The sequence below is a fragment of the Rhinopithecus roxellana genome, chromosome 11, assembly GCF_007565055.1.
Source record: "Rhinopithecus roxellana isolate Shanxi Qingling chromosome 11, ASM756505v1, whole genome shotgun sequence".
NCBI lineage: Eukaryota > Metazoa > Chordata > Mammalia > Primates > Cercopithecidae > Rhinopithecus > Rhinopithecus roxellana.
Genome location: NC_044559.1, coordinates 4,764,310 through 4,786,596, shown reverse-complemented (window position 1 = coordinate 4,786,596; position 22,287 = coordinate 4,764,310). Strand labels below are relative to the sequence as shown.

At 53.3% G+C, this 22,287-nt stretch overlaps 1 protein-coding gene across 1 annotated transcript; it reads right to left on the bottom strand.

Moving 5' to 3' along the window:
- Positions 1 to 3,946: 3,946 nt before the first annotated feature.
- LOC104668757 (annexin A8) lies at positions 3,947 to 21,018 on the bottom strand. The gene is given in 12 exon segments (XM_010371537.2): positions 3,947 to 4,863; positions 7,216 to 7,338; positions 8,077 to 8,135; positions 10,060 to 10,155; positions 10,397 to 10,490; positions 11,039 to 11,098; positions 11,587 to 11,666; positions 12,312 to 12,402; positions 13,641 to 13,754; positions 15,042 to 15,145; positions 16,255 to 16,345; positions 20,952 to 21,018. Coding segments are annotated over 12 exon segments (993 nt in total). The 5' UTR covers positions 20,973 to 21,018; the 3' UTR covers positions 3,947 to 4,803.
- Positions 21,019 to 22,287: the final 1,269 nt, after the last annotated feature.

The following is a 22,287-nucleotide window of genomic DNA, read 5'->3' as shown; positions in this document are numbered from 1 at the left end:
AACAGGATACCTGCTGAAGAAAGGCCAGGGTGACCAGATATCACCTGGGAAGGTGGAGGATGAGGACCCTGATCAGATATTGGGAGTGGTCAGATAGGAACAAGGGGGGTTCTTGCTGAATTGACTTTGTGGGGTTGTTGCTCAAACTGGATTTTATAAGAAAGTACACAGATGAGCCTAGCAGATTCAGGAGCCTGACTCTAGTTTGCTCAAGCAAAGAATCTTTGTCACTACTCCCTTGTTTTTCCCCTATGCTGAAATTAAACTAGGCAGGCTCCAAATTATCTTTAAAAACATAGGTGTGTTTTTAAAACATTCCAAAGAGCAATTGCAAAAGCACCTGTGGAATGTGTCTGCTTTACCAGAAGTGCCCAAAAGGTTACTCCAGCAAAAATGATTAGCAGGTGCTGTGGATGCTGCTGGTGTCCTGGCCAGGTCCCCTTTGCTTCCTTCCCCAGGTGCCATGGGGGTCACCTGGTGGGAGTCAGCACAGGGGGCCGTGACCCCCTACACCCATGCCGCTCCAGCTTTGACATCAGGCAGAGAGAGCTTCCCCTCTAATCTGAGGAGACCTCCTGCTGCCAGGCCTGTCCCAGCTTTCTCTGCTGGTAGGGAGGCAGTGGGGGTGATGTCCATTCTGCCCCATCAGGGGAGATGAATCAACTTTATGGCTCTGCTTAAGCAGATCCTCTTGCTGGGTACATACTTGGATGTGACCAAATTTCCTTGGCTGCAGCTCTTCTCAAGGCTCCTGTTTGGCCACGTGAGGCCTGTTTTGCGGTGGGCTGCAAAAGAAGCCATCGAACCAGTGGTCAGGAGGGCTTGCAGGGCAGAGAGATCCTCTAAGTCTGTTCCTTCCTTTTCCCTCTCCTCTCCTCTCCTCTCCTCTCCTCTCCTCTCCTCTCCTCTCCTCTCCTCTCCTCTCCTCTCCTCTCCTCCTCCCTTTCCTTTCCTTTCCTGTCCTTTCCTCTCCTCTCATTCCCTCCCTCCCTCCCTCCCTCCCTCCCTTCCTTCCTTCCTTCCTTCCTTCCTTCCTTCCTTCCTTCCTTCCTCTCTCTCTCCCTCTCTTACTTTCTCTCTCTCTTTCTTTTTCTTTTTTTGACAGAGTCTCACTCTGTCACCCAGGCTGGAGTGCAGTGGTGCGATCTCCTCTCACTGCAAGCTCTGCCTCCTGGGTTCACGCCATTCTCCTGCCTCAGCCTCCCCAGTAGCTAGGACTACAGGCGCTGCCACCACGCCCGGCTATTTTTTTTTTTTTTTTTTGTATTTTTTAGCAGAGAGGGGGTTTCACTGTGTTAACCAGGATGGTCTCAATCTCCTGACCACGAGGTCATCTGCCCGCCTCGGCCTCCCAAAGTGCTGGGATTACAGACTGAGCCACCGTGCCTGGCCCCTCTAAATCCTTTCTAAAGGGCTTTGGCAGAAAGCAGCTGGGCAGTGGCTCAGCACTGAAAGCAAGTTGGCACACAAAGCAGGACTTGAACTGAAAGAAAAGGAAAAAGAATCCTCACCCAGGGCTGGGATCCAAGAGACACACACTGATACAGCTACTAAAAGGTTGTTAAACTCCCGAAGGGCCCCCGCCTTGCTGTGTTATGGTCTGATTGTGTGTTGTTGAAGCCTTTACCCCCAGTTTGATGGTGTTTGGACATGAGCCTTTGGAAGGTAATTAGGGTTAGATGAGGTTAGGAGGGTGGGGCCCTCATGATGGTATAGTGGTCTTATGAAAAGAGCAAGAGAGAGAGAACTCTTCCCCGCGTGACTATGTGTAAGCACAGAGGAAAGGTCATGGAAGGACGTGTCAAAAAGGCAGCCTTCTGCAAGCCAGGAAGAGACCCTCCCCGGAACTAAATTGATCTTAGACTTTCCAGTCTGCAGAACTGTGAGAAATAAGTGTCTGTTTTTAAGCCACCTATTTATGGTATTTTGTATGTCAGTCTGAAAAGACTAAGACATGTTGGTGAATAGCTGCTGCACCCCAAACACCCAGGAGCCTCCCCTGGGGCCCCACAGACTCCCTGCCATCCAGCACTAAGAAGGGTTGAGGCCTGGCCCCGCAGGGGCCACTATTCAAGCTCTGCTCCACCCCTGCAGACAACAGCCATTCAGGTGAGTGGGTTGTGCCACAGCAGTTGTTAAATATTCTGAGCACCACTTGTGGTGGATTTAAAAACAGTCCCCAGATTCATTGAAACTCTTCTCATTGACAGATGGGGTCTGTGTCCCCTTTCCTTGAAGCCGGGGTGGCTTGTGATGTCTTCAGCTGATAGGGCACCGGGGAAGTGATGCCATGTGACTCCTGACACTAACTCACAGAAGGCAATGTGGTGTCCTCCTTGTCCACTGGGAGACCGTGGAGCCCCACCCCTTGCTACCCTGAGGCCGCCATGCTGGAGAAGCTACGTGTAGGAGCTCAGGGGACAGTCCCAGTTGAGCGTGGCCTTTCAGCCATCTCACCAGGGGCCCAACATGTGAGTGAAGAGGCATCCAGATGATTGCAACCCTCTGCCTTAGAGTCACCCCAAACTTCAGGTCTTCCCAACTGAGACTGAGTCCCCTTACTTGTTGGGGCAGAGACAAGCACCTTGCTGTGCCCGCCAGAATTCCTGACCCACAGAGTCTGTGAACATTATACATGAGGATTTTACACCACTGGCTCTGGGATGGTGTGAAAGGCGGCAGTTGTAACTGGGAGCCCACCCTGTATAGAAAGGTGAGGAAACAGGCTGAGAGAGTAAGTGACTCAGTCACTGATACAGTTTGGATATGCCCTCCAAATGTCATGTTGAAATGTGATCCCCAGTGTTGGAGGTGGGGCCTGGTGGGAGGTGTTTAGGTCAGGGGGCGGATCCCTCATGGCCTGGTGCTGTCCTCACCGTCTTGCGCTCTGACAGGATCTGGTTGTTTAAAAGTGTGTGGCACCTCCCCCCACCTCTCTTGCTCCCACTCTCACTGCGTGATGTTGGCTCACCCTTCACCTTCCGTCATGACTGTAAGGTCCCTTCAGAGGCCTCCTCAGAAGCTGAGCAGATGCTGGCACCATGCTTCCTATAGAGCCTGTAGGATTGTGAGTCAGTAAATTACCCAGACTCAGGTATTGCTTTATGGCAACACAAGAATAGGCTAACACAGTCAAAGTCATGGAGCTGGCACAGGGCAGAGCCAGAATCTGCCTCCCATCCAAGTGAATTCAAAGCCCACGCTGTTCCCATCTCCCTGATCAGGGAGGTTCCTGGGCACACGATTACCCCTCAGGGCCACTTGAGGGGAAGTTCAGAAGCTGGAGCATGTTCAGGGGTGATGGCCCCAAACCAGGCTCCAGGAGGGACCACTGAAGGAATTGGGGACACCGGGCTTTGACAGAAGTAATCGCAGAATTTGTGGGGCTTCTTCAGATATCCAAAATGTTGTTACTGGGAATGAATAAGTGTTGTGGCCCCAGATGGCAGAGGTGTGGGCTTGATGCGGCTGATTTTAGTTCAGGTGAAGCAAGAACTTTGCCGGTCACATCCACTGGAAAAAGACTGGGCTGTCAAAGGATGCAGTGAGTCCCCATCTTTGGAGGCAGCCAAGTGCACCCGGAGTACTTAACTGCACCCTGAGTACCCCCAGTATACCCTGAGTACCCAAGTGCACCCCAAGCACACCAAGGACCACTCCCGGGTGGATGCCAAGGAGATAGTCAGGCTGCAGGTTGGAACAGGACCAGCTGACTTTAAATCCCTCTCTAACCCTGAGATACGAGGATGTAGCCTACACATCAAGAGGTGAATAGAATCTACCCTCATTTGCAAGGGTTGTCCCCAGGGCAGCGGTGGGTGCAGCCCATCCAGTGTTCCCACTGGGAGATGCCCACCGGGTGCTCAGGCTTTGTGGCTCCCCAAAGCTCTGTTTCTGACAGATTAAATTGGTCCTACTCTGGTGCCTGCTAAACATCCAAAGGCACTTTGAGTTGAATACAAATCTTTATTATTTTGAAAACCACAGCAAAGGCACTTCAGAATCTCCAGGTACCCGGTCTCAGTTGCTGTTCGGTGGGGACAAGAGTGGTGCTGAGGGCATGGTCACGCCCTTCTGTGCTGCATGCAGAGGAGTGCGAGGCCAGGGCACTGACCTGGTCAGCCACCAGGGGAGCCCACGCCGCTTAGAACAGTGTCCTTAGGTCAGGAATTTGTAGTTTGTTTTGTTATTAAGGTGGTAAGAGAATTTTTCATCCATTTAGAGCCTAACATTTTTAGATGAATGTTAATGGCTTCTTGGTTAGGATGGATACGTGTTCGTTTCTCAGCTGCTGAAGGATGTGTGTTCTAAAACAAAAGGGCTCCCAGCCAGCTCTCCGGCTGCCTGATAGAGAAGCATATCAGTAAGACACTTGTTAAAAACCCATATTCCCTGGCCCCTCTTGTGGAGACCCTGTCTCAGTAGATGGGAGTGGGGCCGAGGTCTGTATAACCTGTGCCCAGGAGACTCTGTGACCAGCTTGGGAAGCTCCTGCAGGGAGGAAGGAATGACCCAAAAGCCCCCAGGCCCTTCATGCCGAGGCATCTGTCTGGCTGGAGAAACGCTAAGGTTGGCGTTGTGCTCACACTGGGAAATGACCTGGAGGAAGTTGGGAAGAGGAGCCCAGGCCGGTTCTACCCTCTGGGTCAGAAACCCAGCTGGAAAGCACTGGAAATAGGGAAATAGAAGACTAAAAGGCTGGGACTCCCCCTCCCCCACACCCAACCTGCGTCCATGGCTGAGGTTGAGTGAGGAGGCCTGGAGACTCTGGCTTCATGGCCTTCGCTCTTGTTCTTCTGTGCCTCAGGGGTCGCTGCCCACCAGGCTCAGCAGGGTGTTCTTGTAGTCACCACTGGTGTCTTCCTGTGGGCAGGAGATGCATGAGCATGAGAAGGGGCTTGTTTGTGCCTGGCTTGGCAATGGCGGTGTGTTGTTATGACTAATAGCTGTGCCCCTGGCCTGCACCTGGCCCTGCCCTCCAGGGTTCCTAGCCGCAGGGGTTGTGCCATCACCCCTCTTTCCTTGTTTTTAATTTCATGCCATTCCTTTGCATGTCCTTTTGATTCTCTTAGCAATTACATGCAGGAGTGATGTGGAAAATGAATCAGAGACAGTTCAACTGCTAAACAAGGAAGATGTCAGCTGTCCCAGAGTTCTTCTATTCGGGAGCCAGGGGTGCCCAGCCATTCATTTACACAACACGATGCATCGTTATTCAACACCTGCTGTGGCAGCTTGGGAACCAAGGCTGAGAGTGAGGCACCAGCACACACCTGGGGGCAGGGCCGGGGGTGGAAGGAGCCTGGACCATCGCGCCCTGATAGTGTGGCTGAGGCAAGCCCCTTCACCTCTGTGGGACTCATCTGTGAAATGAGATTGATGCTGCGCTGCCGTGCATCCTGCTGAGACGTGGTAAGGGCAGAGCAGGAGAAAGGCAAGCTGGTCTACCCTGCAGCTGACTCACATCGGGTCCACAGTGTTTGTCTCCTGATGAGACTGACCTTGTGGTCTGATGGCTGAGGAGCCCTGTTTCTTAGATACTGGTAGGTCCTGATGGGACTGGCTAGTCCAGGGTCTGCACACAGAGCTGGGAAATGGGCCAGGTCAGATCATCCAGATTCTTCTTCATGCAGTTGATGACAATGGGGCCAAGAGAGGGGAGTGGATTCATTCACAGCAGCATGGTGAGTAAGGGGTAGGCTGGGGCTAGACTTTCCACACTCTGAAGCAGTTTAGGTCTCATGGTTATTGTCTGTTTTTCACCGCTTAGTAAAATTTGCCTGTTTTGAATCTGAAATCTTGTCACAGGTTTCAAACTACAATTAATTTTTTTTTTTAACTTTTTTCTTTCTAGACACAGTCTCACTCTGTCACCCAGGCTGGAGTGCAGTGATGCAGTTCTAGCTCACTGCAGCCTTGAACTCCTGGGCTCAAGCGATCCTCCCGCCTTGGCCTACCAAAGCACTGGGATTACAGGTGTGGGCCACCACGCCTGGTGATTTTTATTATTTTGAAGACAATTTTTGTAATAGTTTTTAGAAAGAGAAGCATTAATTTTGTTTACTTTTTCAAATACATGAGTTATACTTGGAGTGTTTATATGTTTGCCTCTTAATTTCGATGCAAGAGTTTTTAGTTCATATTAGTATTGAAAACCATTTTTGCTTTAATGACATCTGTGGTCTACACTAAAAAGAAAATGTTTTGTCAAGGTATTTGTGATTCTAACTCAATTTTCTTAAGTTACAACATTAGATAAAATTTGAAGAGGGTGGCTTTATCTATCTCTAGAAATCTCTCTGATGCCGTAAGTTACCATGTGTGGTTAAAAGGGTTAATGACAATCAGCTCAGACCGTCTGCAGGTGACAGCAGCAGTCCAGGCTGGTGTGTGCCTTGCCCTCCTGTCTCCCAACAAGATTGGCTGGGGAGCCTAAAGTGAAACCAAGAATAATTCCAACCATCCCTTCCCCCTGCCCACCTGCTGCCCCATCTTGAAACATCTGGAAACAGAAATGTCTTTTCCATCTATTGCCAGCTATGTGTTTCTTGAAAAGTGCACTTAACAACGACATTTGCGGAAGAGCTAGAGACTTGACTTAGTAGCCAAAGACGACTTGGGGATATATTTGTCCTAATGTGACTTCTGCTAATGAAATCATCAAGACCTCAATTTGCAGACACCCCCAGATGAGCTGTTTCTCCTGATTATCACAGTGTGATAATCACTCTGTGTTTTGAAGGCTCCAGAACTCTTGCTAATTGGAATCTGGTTAGACAGATCAATTAGACAGTCTATTGACGCTCATCTGACTTAGAAGTTGGCTGCCAGGACTACTTAAATCTGGATTTGAGCAGTGGGCCCGATTCCTACCGGACTAGTGCATCTCATTGACTATTCAGAGGTGGCTTCTTCTGCAAGGATTTGGTGTCTTTTCCAAGGAGCAACCATAACTCAAATGTGAAACCAACTTCCTGAGTGGGACACAAGGGAGCCTCTGTGCCCTGGTCTCTGCATCCCCCCTCTGCCCCCAACTCCCCTTGGGATCCAGCCACACTGACCTCTGCTATTCCCTGCACACAACACATGGTCAGGAATACAAGCGCATGGTGCCCACTGGGAAGGGAAGGGCTCACGTGGCGTTGGCCACAGCCTCCAGGTCTCCCCGAATGTCTAGGTTTCAGGCTGGCCTCAACATTGGGAATGGCTGCTTACCATGATCATGCTGCTGAGGGTCTTGCCGTACATCTTCTTGAAGTGACACTTGATAAGATTTAAGTCAATCTCGCTCCTTGAAACGATGTTTCTTATCAGGGTCCCATCGCGCGTCCCTGCTCCCTGGGCAAGACAGCAGCCATCAAAATCCTGCCTCACCTTTCCTGTCCATCTCTGAGTGATGGATGGATCTGTGTGGTCGGGTTCTGGGGCTTTTAGAGGGAGGGAAGGAGCCTGTGCTTCAGTCAAGGAAGCATTAGGAGGGATGCTTTGGTGGCTTAGGGTGTCCACTCCTTCAATCCCTTCTCACCCACTGCCCAGAACTCTTCCTTTATGATGCCAAGTGCTCCAAACTGCATTATGTTTGGTTTGCCATATCATATTCTAGACACGAAATACTCACTGCTCCAGGAACAAGACTTCCTACTAGAGCAACAGCAGCAGTCAGCTCAGCCAGGAATTTCACAGGCAGGGCCTTCCTGCTCACCTTCATCCCTGACCAGTCTCATGTCAGCTAGGGCCACATGGCCAAGGGAATCGCATGCCCTCTCTCATTTCCTGGGCAGAAGTGGCCAGAGGGCTTGGGTTTCGGGTGTGGAACTAACTTCAGGGGATATCAGCAACCATCAATCAGAGAAAACAGGCATTGGTTTTAGTTTCAGGGAATTATTCACCTCTGGAGAGGCAGCGTCCCTTTCCCAGACTCAATTTCACCTCTGAGAACTAAAACCTTTCTGATCCACAACAGGTTGGGGTAAGAGAACTCCCCAGTGTGGAGGATGGTGGTGGCTTTGAGCTCCTTGACTTTGCACTTGGTGCTATGTAGGGTGACTGTCAGGAAGCAGAAGACAGGACAATTACCTTCATGGCATAGTAGAGTCTCTCTGCAAAGTAGCTGTGGAGGTTTCGGGTGCATTTCACTGGCAAACAAGAAAGCTACGTTAATGTCTGGAGCTGGTAGGTGGCACTGCCTACAACTTTATGTCTTCCCTTGGGTCTTAAGAGTCAGTGTTGTGCAAGGCTGGGCATATTTCTTTGTGCCCTGCCTTTCCCAAAGTGAGAGGCTTTGTGTCAGGTGGTGTGGGACAGGGAAGGAAGCCCGGGGCACTGGGCACAGCTCCAAAGGCCCAAGCAGGCAGGCAAAGTGTAAGATGTGAAATGCACCGGACTGTGGGGCTCATCTGAAGACACCAGCTCAAGCCCATCCGAGGGCAGCTCAGACTCAGGACAGGCCCTGGGCTCTCAACTGAAAATCCAGTCACTCAGCTCCACAGAGGCACTGTGGTATGGTGGCTGCTGGCCTTAGAGTGCCCTCTCTCTGTCACTTATCAGCAGGAACGCTGCATTTTGAATTCCCATGTGACAAGTGGAGTTTGGCCCCAGAGGACTAAGGCACCTGGGGGTGTCTGGTCCAGAGAGTGGGCCCATGCTTGCTCCCATGGGTGCTGCTCAGAGACTTGGCATCTGAGTGGGGAAGTTTGGCGTTTTCACCCAGGGCTGTAGAAGGAGCGTGGGCTTTGAGTGAGCTAGGCGTGTATTCACTTCCTGTCTTGATGGTGCAGTATGGTTTCATTACTTGACCTCCCTGACTCATCTGGGAAGTGAGACTGATGCAAGGCTTCAAGGGTAAGTAAATAGGAAGGCCCAGCATGACAGGGCACTGCATGGCTTCACTGTTCCCTGCTAGCAGACTTCATTCATGGCGGGTTCAGGCCAGATCCAGGGGTGGACTTTGGAAGCTGAGATTGGAGCAGGGGTGTGATTAGATGTCCTGACATAGACCGGATTGTGTCACAGCATCCAAGGCCAGCTGGGGTGTCTCAGATCGCCCTGTCCACCGAGAGAGGCAAGGACACAGCAGGGAGCCTGCTGGCTGCTGGCCTCTGCACGGAGGCAGCCTGGTGTGGAGCTGAGAGCTGCAGACCAGGAGTCCGGACCTGGGCTCTGTGTGTAAGTGAGAGAAGAGACGTCCCTCTGTCCTGGGCCTCAGCTCTCTACTCTGCAGGGACTCTTCCCATTGTGATCTCAGCCCTGGACCCCATGAGAGCTCTGGAGTGGGTCCTCCTGAGTAGCCTGACTTCCTGCTGTGGGGAAGATCCCCAGTGTTTCTCAGCACCAGACCATCCGTCACTCAGTTTGGACTCAAGCCACACATCACTGTTTCTTCAACTGGCAATGAAGGCAGGGGCCGGGCCCCCGGCTTATGTCCAGAAAGGTGACTTTGTGCTGGCCAGGGCTTCATAACCAGAGCCAGAGCGCTCCCTGCATGGCTGCCATGAGTACACAAAGGGTTGGGGCTGGCATAATCACTGGCATATGTATTCGTGTGTGCACACACACACTGTCTCTCTCACACACACTCACATCACACTGTCTCACACACACTCACATCACACTGTCTCACACACACTCACATCACACTGTCTCACACACACTCACATCCCACCCACACAGTCATGCATACACACCCTCAGGCACACTCTCATGCAAACACGTTCTCACGCACACACACTCTCATGCACACACACTCTCATGCACACTCATGCACACACACACTCACGCAGACACACTCTCATGCACACACACCCTCATGCACATACACCCACACAGCACTGGGCACCACGTGGGCATCACAGAGATCAATCCTTGGCAGCACACACTGGGACTCTAGAGGTGGAGCAGTCCCTGGGTGAAGGGGACAGGCAGAGTGTGCACTGAGGGGACATCCCGTGAAGGTGACATGGATTATTTCTCTTGCGGTCACATCTCTAGGCCCTTTGTTCTTTTGGTGCTGCCCCACGGTGAGCCCTGTGGCCTGAAAAATGTGCATGTCTGAGCTCTTACCCACAGTGAGCATGGCCTCTTCCAGCGAGCCGTGGGTCTCACTCTTGATGCTGTCCTCAATGCTCTTGTTGGCAATTTTCTCATACTCTTCAAACACTGTGGAGAGGGCTCTGCTCAGGGGATGGTCAGACCTCCTTGTGATGCCCCTCAGTGTCTCGGATCAGAGACTGCACATCAGTGTGCTGCCCTGACCTCCCACTTGGTGGCCAGGGAAAGAGTCCTGGCCTCTGTGGCTCTCTCCCTAACTCTAGACTTGGCAAGGCAGAAGCATGAGGGAGAGACTCATGACCAGGATACGCCCTGTGACCCCGGCCCCAGCCCCCTCCCTCCCTGGTACCTCTCAGCAGGTGAGTGGCACTGCACGTGCACAGGATGGTGATGAATTTCATCTCATCAGTCCCACGGATCTTCTTGCCTGCCGCATACAGATCGTAGCATTGGAACACCCACAATAAGCCGGTGAGGGAGACCAGGGAGGTGAGGGACTGAGCCCCAGAGTCCCAGAGCTTTGCAGCCGTGGCTGGGCCCTGTCCACTCTACCAGGCCAGCATGCTCCTCTGCTTGGTCATCTCTGACAGGGAGCTCCCCTTTCTCTAGCAGCTCTGGCTTAGAATCTTTTCTCCATCCTGGGCTACAATCTGCTCTAGGAACTGCCCAGTTCCCAGGCTTCCCTCTGCCAGCAGGCAGACCTACAAAACCTGGACACATTGTGTCCAGCCCTGGGGCTCAGCATCCCCAGGTTCATGGGCTGTTGCTGCCAGGACAGAGCTTTAGTGCTCCCACACCCCCAAGTCACGCTCCTTCCTCCCGAGTCTCCCAGCACCCTCACTCTCCTCCCCAGACACCAGAAGGCAAAGGCCTATAGGGAGCTGAGCTGGGTGGGTCCCAGCTTAGTGTCAGAGAAAGCCCCCACAGGCAGAGGAGCTGGAGTCCAGATGGCAGGGGGTGGGGCCACATGGCCAGCTGGGCGCAGCCTCACCTGTGCGTCTTGGAGGGCCAGTCCCGGGTCCACAAAGCTGCTCACATCATCCCTGCTGCCCTAGGAGCAGAGGAGGTGGATCTGTAAGGCAGGCCAGCTGACGAGAGCATTAAGGGCAGAGGCGGGATCCTGGGCTTGGAGGGTAGGCATGGCTCTGCTGCTTTTTGGCTGTGGAAACTTCAGCAAGCCAGTTATTCTCTTCAGCCCTCGGTTTCCTCATTTGTACAATGGGGGTGGTAAGGACTGTCTCATAAGGCTTGGGGGATTCAGTGAGCTAAGGTAAGCAAAGTGCCTGGCATGAGGCCTGCACGAAGGCTCTGCTCTCCTCGCCCTTCCAGGACGCTCTCACATGGCTGAGTAAGGACAGGTGTGGGGCCTCTGCAGTCAGGACCCTCTAACCATGCTGAGACACATCCAATGAGCCCTGGCTGCTGGGCTATCCCATGCCCCTGCCTTGATTCTTGTGGCTCTATTCCAGGGCTACTCCCTGGAGTGGAGCTCTTGGGACCCCCAAACCACGGCACTCCCAAGAGCCTAGGTTGTGATACCTGCAGGAGGTACACCAGGATCCTCTCCAGGTAGCCACTTGTGTCTGCTTGGATGTCCTCCTCCAGGCTGGACCCGTAGTCTGCAGGGAAACAGGACCATGAGGCACAAGCAGAGGTCCACAGCCTGATTTCTTCCTTCCAGCCCTGTTCCCCATACTTCTCCTGATTAAAGCCTTCTAGGAATGAAAGTCCTTGGCACAGGGCATGGATGCAATGCTCGGATGTCCAAGTGGCTGCCACCTGGGTGGTGGTTCACAACTAGAAGCAACATGCATACACAACCAAGCGCAAAGCACAAGATGGACCAGATCAGAGAGCGAGGCCAGGGGCTGCCAACCAAGCTCCATTTCATCTCAAGGCTTGGCAAAGCCAAAGCCTCCAGCAAAACTCCCCACTGGCTACACAATGTGGAGGACTGACTGGCCTGTGCTAGCCTGGGGTCCACACCCCCCACTAACACAGTCCTCAGGGCAGAGATTTTAGTTGGTCACGTGCCTCTCTCCCCTGTAAGGGGCTGGTGAGCTTACAGATCAAGTCTAAGTCATGTTCAATGTCACCATCAGGCACAGATCTTGGCACACGGTTGGTGCTCAGCACCTGTGGGTAAAAAAGTCCCCAAAGGGTCCTTTCTAGTGTGGTCCAGGTTACTTCTTGATCCTTGTTCCCCGCCAGGCTGCCAAAGCTTGTGGCCACTCCTGAGCCCCTCCATCTGTGCCACCCCTTACCTTCCTCATACGCCTTCATTATCTCCTACAGCTGGTTCTTGGTCTGAGAGGCCAGGATCTCAATGATGACACCCTCCTTGGTTCCTAAGCCCTGTGGACAGAAACCTCTGCCTGCTGGAGTGCTCTGCCATGACCTTCTGCTCTGTCCACACCTTCTTTTCTCAAGATGCCTAAGCCTCAGGGAGGACCTCACTGCCCTGTCCCACTTGGAGTGGGAGGATTGTTATGCCCAGACCGTTTGTTCCCCGAAGAAGACCACCAGAGTCCAGAGTCAAAGCCAAGCGGCAAGGATCTTTAATGCAAGTTCGAACTTGGTCCCTCCGTTCCACAACATACACGAGGGCCCTGAACAATGCGTGCGCTTGCTTTTTATAGCTCGAGGTAAACAGGACTTGTCAGGTTACAGAGGAACAAGGCATTTCTCTAGGCTACAGCATTACAATTGGTTTACATTTTAAATTATACTTTTAGCAGCTTTCTTATTGGTTCCTGCGCTTTTACAAACAGTTGTAACCTTATCGGAGATTCTCCAGGTGTTTTTCTTTGAGATATATGGAGGAATGTGTTTGTGTTGGGCCCAGGAAGTGGAGGCATTGCTCAAGGCTGTGATGTGTTTGTGTCGGGCCCAGGAAGTGGAGGCATATGGGGCGATGTGATGTGCTCAAGGCTGTGATGTGTTGAGGAATGTGTTGTTTCAGATGTGATGAGAAAATCACATGCTTGTCTTCAGTGATGGACATTGAGGGCAAGTGGTGTGATGGGGAAGCCCTGTCTCAGCTCTCCCTCCTTAGGTGGGTGGTGTCAGACAGGCTGCTCCATGTCCCGCAGCCTAAGCATCCCGATCCATAAACAGGAATAAGCCTCCCCTGCCCCAAAGGTAGATTAGGGGACACGGGTGTAAAATGCCTGGCAGTGCCCACGCAGCAGCATCTTTTCAAGCAAAATGACTATAGTTACTGGGTCCCCATCCCTATTAATCTGCAAAAGCAAAGAGTAGTGAGAGGTAAAGGGAAACCCAGGGGGCTATGCCTGGGACTGTAGAGGCAGGTTTCCAATACCACTGTACACCTGAGCTTGTGAGGTTCTGAGAAGTACCGATTTTGGCTTCATCATGGCCACTCAACATGTCAGTCAGGAACCAGTGACTCCAGGTGTTGGGTGCAGTCTGAGCAGCTGACTGCCTGCTCACTGGGCCCAGCTGTGGCCCATGTGGCCATTCCAAGCAGTGGCTCAAGGGGAGCTCTGGGCTGCCAGTGCCTGGTCCCCGTATTGCCCCTACCCAGTCATGTGAGCACCCCTGCCACTTCCCTGCCCTGTTAGCCTGGTTACCTTAATGGCATCATGCAGCTCCTTGGCTTCGTATCTGTATGGCAGGTACATAAGGGCCACAATGAGCCTCTCGAACTTGCCACACAGCTCCGACTTCAAGGTCTCAGTGAGGTCCTAATGCAGGAACAGGGAAAGGTGATATTTGTCGTAAGCCAGACCCACCTGAGTGCAGGCAGCGGTGTGGTGGCTGGGCCCAGGGGCTTGGGCTGGATTCTGCGTGGGCCCTGCCGTGTGCTGGCTGGGTTTCTTGGGCCAGCTCCTTAGCTTCTCTGAGCATCAGTATCTTTACCAGTTACATGGAGATAAACATGCTCCTGCTTCATCCCATTGCTTTGGGTGTTGATAGAGAGATGTGTGTGACTCAACTCAGCATTCAGTGCAGTGCTGGGCACATCATAAGCTCTCAGTAAAATGAAATTGGCATTGCTAGCTAGACTGCAAGCTCTGAGTGTGGCATTGCCATAAAATACGTGTGCCTCCTTTGAAGGGCACATGTTGCTACAAGGAGCCATCAGGCTACATCAGCTGATCTGCAGAGCAGCAGAGAGATCAACGGCTTTGTCAGACCTGGATTTTAATCCCCCACCTTGTTGATTACAGGCTCTGGGACCTTGGGCAACTTACAGCCTCTCTGAGCACCAGTTTCTCCAAATGTTTGAATGCAAAGAATAATGTATAGCTGTGAGGACTAAGAGAAGGAAACTGTAAAAATGTGCACTGGGTTCTCCAAGAGAATATCTGAGCTGATCTTCCCTTGTTAAATCTCCAGACTAATGATTTGAGTCACTAGAGGCTTCAGGCAACCATGGCTATGCACATATTTAATCCTGTGTTTACTGTGTACCCTCAAATGTCAGGCTTTGCCCTAGGGGTGGAGGGCAGGTGGGAGGAGAAACAAAGGGTCCAGCATACTTGTTCCAGGCTCTTAGAATTCCCAGGTGGCAGAAGGGATGAGGTGTGGGTGCAAGCAGCTCGACTGAGGAAAATGTGCCCACACCCCAGAACAGAGCGAAGCCAGGCCCTGCATGCTCAGGGTATGGGAAAGAGAAGGTGGTCTGGGCTCAGGGGGCAGGGCAAGATAGCCTGGGGGCAGGGAGACAGACCTCCAGTGGGGCCTGTGGGGTGCATGAGAAGGAATGCTGTGAGAGAGGAGGCAGGAAAGGAAGCAGGGAAGGCCAGCCCCTGGCCCGGGCACTGACACCTAAAAGTAGGTCTGCCAGATGAAACACAGGGCGGCCAGTTACATGTGAATTTCGATAAAGAACAATTGTTTTCGTGCATATAGGTTCCATGTGCCCATGCTGCCAGTGGGCTGGCTCTAGGGGAAAGTCGTCCAGAATGGAGCTGCCTCCCAGGCTATACCCCCAACCCCAAGGCTCACCTATCCCCACCCCCACCAGCCTTCCCCTTGCCTTGCCAAACAGCCTTGAAGGACTTGGCGATCTGCTGCGGCTGTGCGTTGCTTCTCTTGGTGAGCACATCAATGATAGCCTGCTCGTTGGTCCCTGCAGGGATATAGCGTGAGTGACCCTCTACCCCAGGGTCACCCACTGGTGAGGGTGGAGGAGGGGAAGGTGAAGGCAGCTGCTTGGTGGCTGAGCAGCTGGGAGCCGACACCCGGATAGTTCCAAAACCCCGGACCATTTCCCACCCCACACCCCCACAATGCTGGGGTGTGCCCAGGGCCAGCCTCACAAGATGGAATCTGAGGTCTGGGTGGCTCTGGACATCAGCCCGGGCCTTTGGAGCTTGGCCGAGTGAGATCTCCGGCTCTGCCCTCCTTTGTGTTGGTCACAGTAGGGGAAGGTCAGGACTAAGAGTCCAACCCCTGGATCTGAGGCCTGGCCCAGCAACTGCGTGGCATTGGGCAGCCAGCCTCATTTCCCTGGGCCTCCGTTTTCTCATTTGGGAAGTGGAGATAACTTTCTGCTTCACAGAAAGCAGAGGGCATGAGAATGTTTTCTGGGCTTGTCAGGAGCGGCAGTTCTCGTTAATGCCCCTGATCCTCAGGCAGAGCCGGCTAAGGGGTCAGTCCCAGCTGGGGTGAGGTCAGGGTGCATGCTCTGCTCTCAGGTCAGGAGGGCTTTCTGGGCAAGCTGTTTAAATCTGGCCTCAGGTCAGCCCTTGCCCACTCATGGTAGTGCTGAGGGCGGCACTGGGCAAGTGCCGGAGATGGGAAGGGAGCCGGCTCCGTGGCCATTGACATGCGGCAAGGGGGCCTTCAGTCAGCCCCACAAACTCCCCACACCTCTGTTCCTGGCGTTGTACAGCACCATCCCCTTCATACTTCATGTGACACACAAGGCCAAGAATTATTGGGGCCACTTTACAAGTGAGAAAGCTGAGACTGATGGGAAGTCACTCACAGGGACACATAGCTGACCTCCCCACCCCTATTACCCAGGGAAGAGCAGCACCCTCCTGTCCAGTCTTGCAGGGTGGGTGCTGACCTCACTGCAGAAACAGAAGGCTATGTGACTCTCTGGGTAGTAGAGTCAGTCTCAGAGTATCATGGGACACCCCAGCTCCCCAGATGTCCCCTGGCACCTGCTTGCCAGGGCTGTGAGCAGAGAGGTCTTGAGCAGAGATGGCAAGGCTGCCAACAACTACTCACCGATCCCCTTCATGGCTTTGTAGAGGGTCTCTGCATCAGGGTCTGGGTTGAAGTGGGAGCTGCTCTTCACTGTGACACCCTCCTGTTCAATCTGCAAGAGAACCAGGCCTGCTCAAAGCAGGCAGGGACAGGGAGGGCAGAGCAGGCTCCCAGCCCATCTTGTAGCCTGCCCTGACAGGGTAAGCCCCTCCCCTGGGCACGGAGATCTGCTCAGCCCTTGCAGGCCAGTACTGAGTCCTTCAGCCCCTTGGCCAACAGGGTGGAGTAGCCAGAGCCAGAGTTTGTGGGGAGAAGCCACGAAACCTTTCCTGTCCCTACCTGTGCCATCTGAGGGCAGATAGCAGCCCCAGTCACACCTAGCTCCTTCCAGCATCACCCACCAGCAGCAGGAAGGGACAAACTCACCCAAAGTTAGGGGAGAACGAACACTTAAGCAAAGGCTTCCTGGAGCTGCATGCGCCGCCTTCAGAGCGTGCAGATGAGGCTGGAAGGCTGGGCATAGTTCTGCCTTTCTGAGGAATGGTTTGAGCTCAGTCTGCCCTCTTCCTGGGGAGTTAGGACTTACAGGAACTTAGAGGGCGGGGGCTCAGCTGAGCATCCTGATAGTTCAGGGTGTTTGCAAGTCCACAGGCCCATGGGGCTCAGAGCGTCAGGTTTAGAAAAACCCGCAGGATGCTCTGCAGATTGTGAAATGAACCAGATAACCAGGTGCCCGAGCCCTTGACTTCCAAGCCTCCAGTTCAGGGCTTGCCTGGAGGCTCTTTAAACTGCAGAATTTCTCAGATGATTAAGACAGACGACTCCTCATAAGCATGTTTCGGGTGGAGGAATGGTAGAGAGTGGAGGGATATTGGAGATAGGTATTGAATTAGAGGGAGACTCAGAGATACTCCAGAATGAAAAAGAGTTTAGTCCCATCCAGTCTTGTCTTCCATTCACCTGTTCACTTATTCCTTCCATCACCTCCATCATTTGCCCTTCTACTTTCCCACCTACCCACTTATCCATTTGACTACCACATCCATCCATCCATCCATCCATCCATCCATCCATCCATCCAGGCCCTGGGCTAGATTCTGAAAATACAGAGATTCCCATGGATGGTATATCTGTAAGTATCTTTCCTTTGAGTAAGAGGTAAGGCATCTTTCTGAACCCTTTGCTTTAATTTCAAATGTCTGGTGACAGATCTTCCTGAGTCATTTCTTAGCACCATGTTGCACAGCAGAAATTGTTAGAAATAATTCCTATGGAAATTCCATCCAGAGACAGCCAATGTGGTCCCAGATATTGCTCATCAGTGCACACACACACGATATCCCTTGCTTGTAGAGTAACGCTCTGCTATTACTCCTTTTAGCACTTTGAGCCCCTTGTGTGTGCCAGACCTGGGCCAGGTGCTTTAGATGCAATGCTTATGTCACGGCTTCCTCAACAGTTGTGCTAGGTAAGTACTGATCCCTCACTTTACAGAAAGGGAGCTGGACTCCCTTACACAGACAGTAAGCAGTGCTGCTGGGACTCCCCAGCCTGACTCAGAAGCTGAGCTCTATCTACCTCCCCTGCCCTACTGATGACTCAACCTTTCCCAGGCAATGAATGTTCCTGGAATGTTCCACTAAAGGAAGCTTCACCCACAGGAATGCAGGTCGTCTGGGAAGGTGCGGGGCATCTCAGCTCTCGGTGCCTGCCGGCTTCCCTCTGTCCCGGCTCTCTCGGGTGCTGTGGTGCACCAGCTAGTGGCCAGGTTGTGTGACTGCATCCCTCAGGAGCATGCAGTCCAGCAGGGGTGCGGTAGGGTTCAGGTGAAGCATTTGTAAGCAGCTCCCAGGCTGGTTCTTATTTTGCTGCATTAAGAAGCCTCTGTCTCACTTCCCACTCTAAGGTTTTAGAAAATAAGTGTTCTGGCCGGGCGCGGTGGCTCAAGCCTGTAATCCCAGCACTTTGGGAGGCCGAGACGGGTGGATCACGAGGTCAGGAGATCGAGACCATCCTGGCTAACATGGTGAAACCCCGTCTCTACTAAAAAATACAAAAAAAAAAAAAAAAAAAAAAACTAGCTGGGCGAGGTGGCGGGCACCTGTAGTCCCAGCTACTCGGGGAGGTTGAGGCAGGAGAATGGCGCAAACCCGGGAGGCGGAGCTTGCAGTGAGCTGAGATCCGGTCACTGCACTCCAGCCTGGGCGACAGAGCGAGACTCCGTCTCAAAAAAAAAAAAAAAAAAAGAAAAGAAAATAAGTGTTCTAGGAATTGGAGCCCTGGCCATCAGTGTGGAGTCCTGGAGCTCCAGAACCCCGGCTGAGAAGGAAGGGTCAGCCTCAGGCTCCTGCAGGGTCTTGCCCAGGGCCGTGCTAGTACAGATAGGCACATTTGCATTGAAGAGGTGACTCAGACCAGACTGTGACTACATCTATTCATATAGCTCGTTCTGTGACAGGCACGGGGGAGCTGCCACACCTTGGCCTTCCCCTGCTATGTGGCTGCCCAGAGGCCTGGGAGATGGGTTTGTCTCTCTGAGACACAGAGGAAAAGGCAACACCAAAAAGAGAGGTGCAAAAGGGGCTCTGCCCGCAGACAGCGCCTCTCCAGTGGCTCCCTCATCCCTCCCATCCTGTTCCTGGTCCAGCTTTGTGCCCAGAGGACACTGGGTCCTCGCTGGAAGCTCAGCTCTTGCAGGTGCAGGTGGGGTCTACCTGTGAACTTGCTGCCCCGAGCCAGCTGTCGCATAGGACAGGGACGGCCAGGGTACATTTTTGGCCCTGGAGTCAGGCTGTTCAGATTCTCACCCAGACTCTGACACTTACTAGTGAGTTCGGGCACCTGCCTAGCCTGCTTGTGCCTCAGTTTCCTCATCTGTGGATAAGGATACTGGTATCTTCTTCATAGACTTCTTTTTTTTTTTAATTTTTTTGAGTCGGAGTTTCGCTCTTGTTGCCCAGGCTGGAGTGCAATGGTGCTATCTCGGCTCACCGCAACCTCCGCCTCCCAGGTTCAAGCGATTCTCCTGCCTCAGCCTCCCTAGTAACTGGGATTACAGGCATGTGCCCACCACACCCGGCTAATTTTGTATTTTTTGTAGAGACGAGTTTCTCTATATTGGTCAGGCTGGGCTCGAACTCCCGACCTCAGGTGATCCACCCACCCCGGCCTTCCAAAGTGCTGGGATTACAGGCATGAGCCACCACGCCCGGCCTTCATAGACTTCTTGTGAGGTTCAAGGGAGATACTGAATGTGAGGTGCTTAGAGGAGGCCCCGGCACACAGTAGGGACTCAGTGAGTGCCACAGTGATCCTGTCAATTTGGCAGGTCCCTACATGGAGTGTCCTGCTGCACTGGGTGCAAGGCCCAGTGTCAGACCACCTTGACCAGCAAGTGACTTTGGAAACCACCCAGCACTGGGATCTCCCTGCCATGTCCACCTCCTCAAAGGCAGGTTCCCAGCAGCCTGGTTGAAGCTGGAGGCTGCCATGGCCCCTTGTCCTGGAAGATGGCTGCTTCCCTGGGGGCCAGGGGAGCTGCCCCACCTCACCCTGGCTTCCTGTGTGTCCCACCTGTCCAGAACCTAGCATGTCTGGCCCTGAGGACCCTTGCCTGGGTTGATATCTACGATCCAGAGATTCCCTGAAGCTGGACAAGCCTGGTTCCCACAAAAGCTCACAGAGAGCCTGGGGCTGGGCAGAGAGACCCAAGTGCTCTCTGACTGGAGCCTGCTGGCCATTGGACCCTAGCAAGTCACTCAGTGTCTCTGAGCTTCCATTTCCTCATCTGCAAAACAGAAAGTGCAGCCCTGTCATGCCTGGGAGGAAAGGAAAAGGGCGTGCAGAGCCGGCAGCCAGGAGATGTCACCTCTGTCCCCTCCTGGATATTCAACTCCTTAGCACAGCGATGGCCTCGGGCTCAAGCATAGATGGAAAGCTCCTGAGAACCCATCAGTTCTGCTGGGGATGGGCTGCCCTGAGCTCCGGGTTCCTCAGGGCTCTAGTAGGCCAGGTCCTCCTGCCTCCCCTCTTCCCTCTCCAGTCTTGACAAATGAACATGATTGATCTCGGAGGTGAAGGCACTGATGGGTCCCCAACAGCATATTCAGGTTACTCTCCCGCTCAAAGCCCTTCAATGCCTTCCCACTGCTCTTAAGGTAAAGTCTGAACTCCTCAGCCTGCCAGGCAAGGCCTTTCGGGACCTGATCCTGCCTTCTTCCCCAGGTCCATCTTCTCCGGAACCAGGTCCCTCGAGCTGTGCTGAGCAGCTTCCCTCAAAGCCAAGCTCCCCGCCCTCTGACCCTCTGACACAGTTCCCTCTGCCGGGAGCAGTATGCCTGATTCTCCCCAAATGCACACGTGTGTGCACCCCATACACATTTACACACAAGGCTCAACCATGACACACCCTCCTTTGAGTGGTCTCACCCCTTCAAGGGTCTCCCCCGCACTCCTCTCAAACCTCAGCTTCCCCCTTGCATTTCTAGATTTCTTCAGCAGCCTGTCTTCCGGCTCAGGTCCCATCCCTGCCATGGGCACTCTAGGCCTGGGACTATTTCATCTCGGCCCCTCCCCACCCTCCATGCTTGGCCCAGGAGGCAGCCAAATGTAGAATGAGCCACTCCCAGCCAAGGGCGACTTTACATTTCTCAGGCCTCCCTGGTGACCAGCACCCAACACCATGCAGGAGCCCAACTCTCTTGCCAGCTCCCACTTACCCAGGCTTTCCACCAGGCCATCTCATTCACCTCGGGGGCACCTTTCCCAGGGAGATGAAGAGATACAAGTCGGCCTCCACACGTCTGGCTCCTGCAGCAGAGGAATGAGCAGGCTGCTGCCTTAGGTGTGGGGGTGCAAGCCCGCCCTGGGCCACACCCAGTGCCACACCTGCCTGCCGCCCCCTCGCCCCCGGGCTCTGCCTGGCTTTGGGCGTCTCCTGTGGCTCCCAGGCCCCACCCAGACACTGTCCAGGCCTGCTCTCGGGAATTATGCAACTCACTGTCAGATAATTGGGCTGTGGTTGTTATGCATACTGGAAATTCTTAGCTCCAGCCTGCAAAATCTCCACTCAGTAAACACAGCTCCATGTTGATCAGGCTGGTCTCACACTCCCGACCTCAGGTGATCTGCCCACCTCGGCCTACCAAAGTGCTGGGATTACAGGAGTGAGCCACCGCACCCAGCCCATTTTCATCATTCCTAACAGCCATGGAGCATTCCATTTAATCAACTGTATATGCAATATTTTATTTTTCCCGGGGCCAAGGGGCTCATATTCACCACAGTTGGGAGGCCAGTTGGTGAGAAGGTGGCAGGCGGCACAGCCACCTTATACAGCATGCCATACTGGTCCACTGTCAGACAGGTGATGGCCTCAGCTCCACCACCCCCCCGGTGACTCCGGCTCCTGCCTGGCTCTGCCCGGCCACCACAACCCCTCGGGAGCATTCAGAGGCATCACTGGAGGGTGTGTGGTTAGTGGAGCAGCTGGTAGTTCTCTGCATATCCTCGCTGCTCATGGGGAGGTCTCGTTTCTTTGGTGGAAGCCATTCCTGACTCCTCTCATGAACAGGTTTCATATTGCTTTGTGGTGTTCCTGGAGCCTGGAAGGAGTCGGCTTGCTCCCTGGGGCATCAGGAGGGGCTTCTCTGTAGCTTCTCTGTACCCCTCTCTGCTTCTGGCTGGGGCGCCCACATCTGAACTTCCAGTGGTGCTTCTGAGCAGCTGTAGTAAGTGTCCTCCCATCCTCCCGGCTGTCAGGCCTCTGAGCCCAAGCCAAGCCATATCATCCCCTGTGACTTGCACAGATACGCCCAGATGGCCTGAAGTAACTGAAGAATCACAAAAAAGTGAAAAGGCCCTGCCCTGCCTTAACTGATGACATTCCACCACAAAAGAAGTGAAAATGGCCGGTCCTTGCCTTAAGCGATGACATTATCTTGTGAAATTCCTTTTTCTGGCTCATCCTGGCTCAAAAAACTCCCCTACTGAGCACCTTGTAACCCCCACTCCTGCGCGCCAGAGAACAACCCCCCTTTGACTGTAATTTTCCTT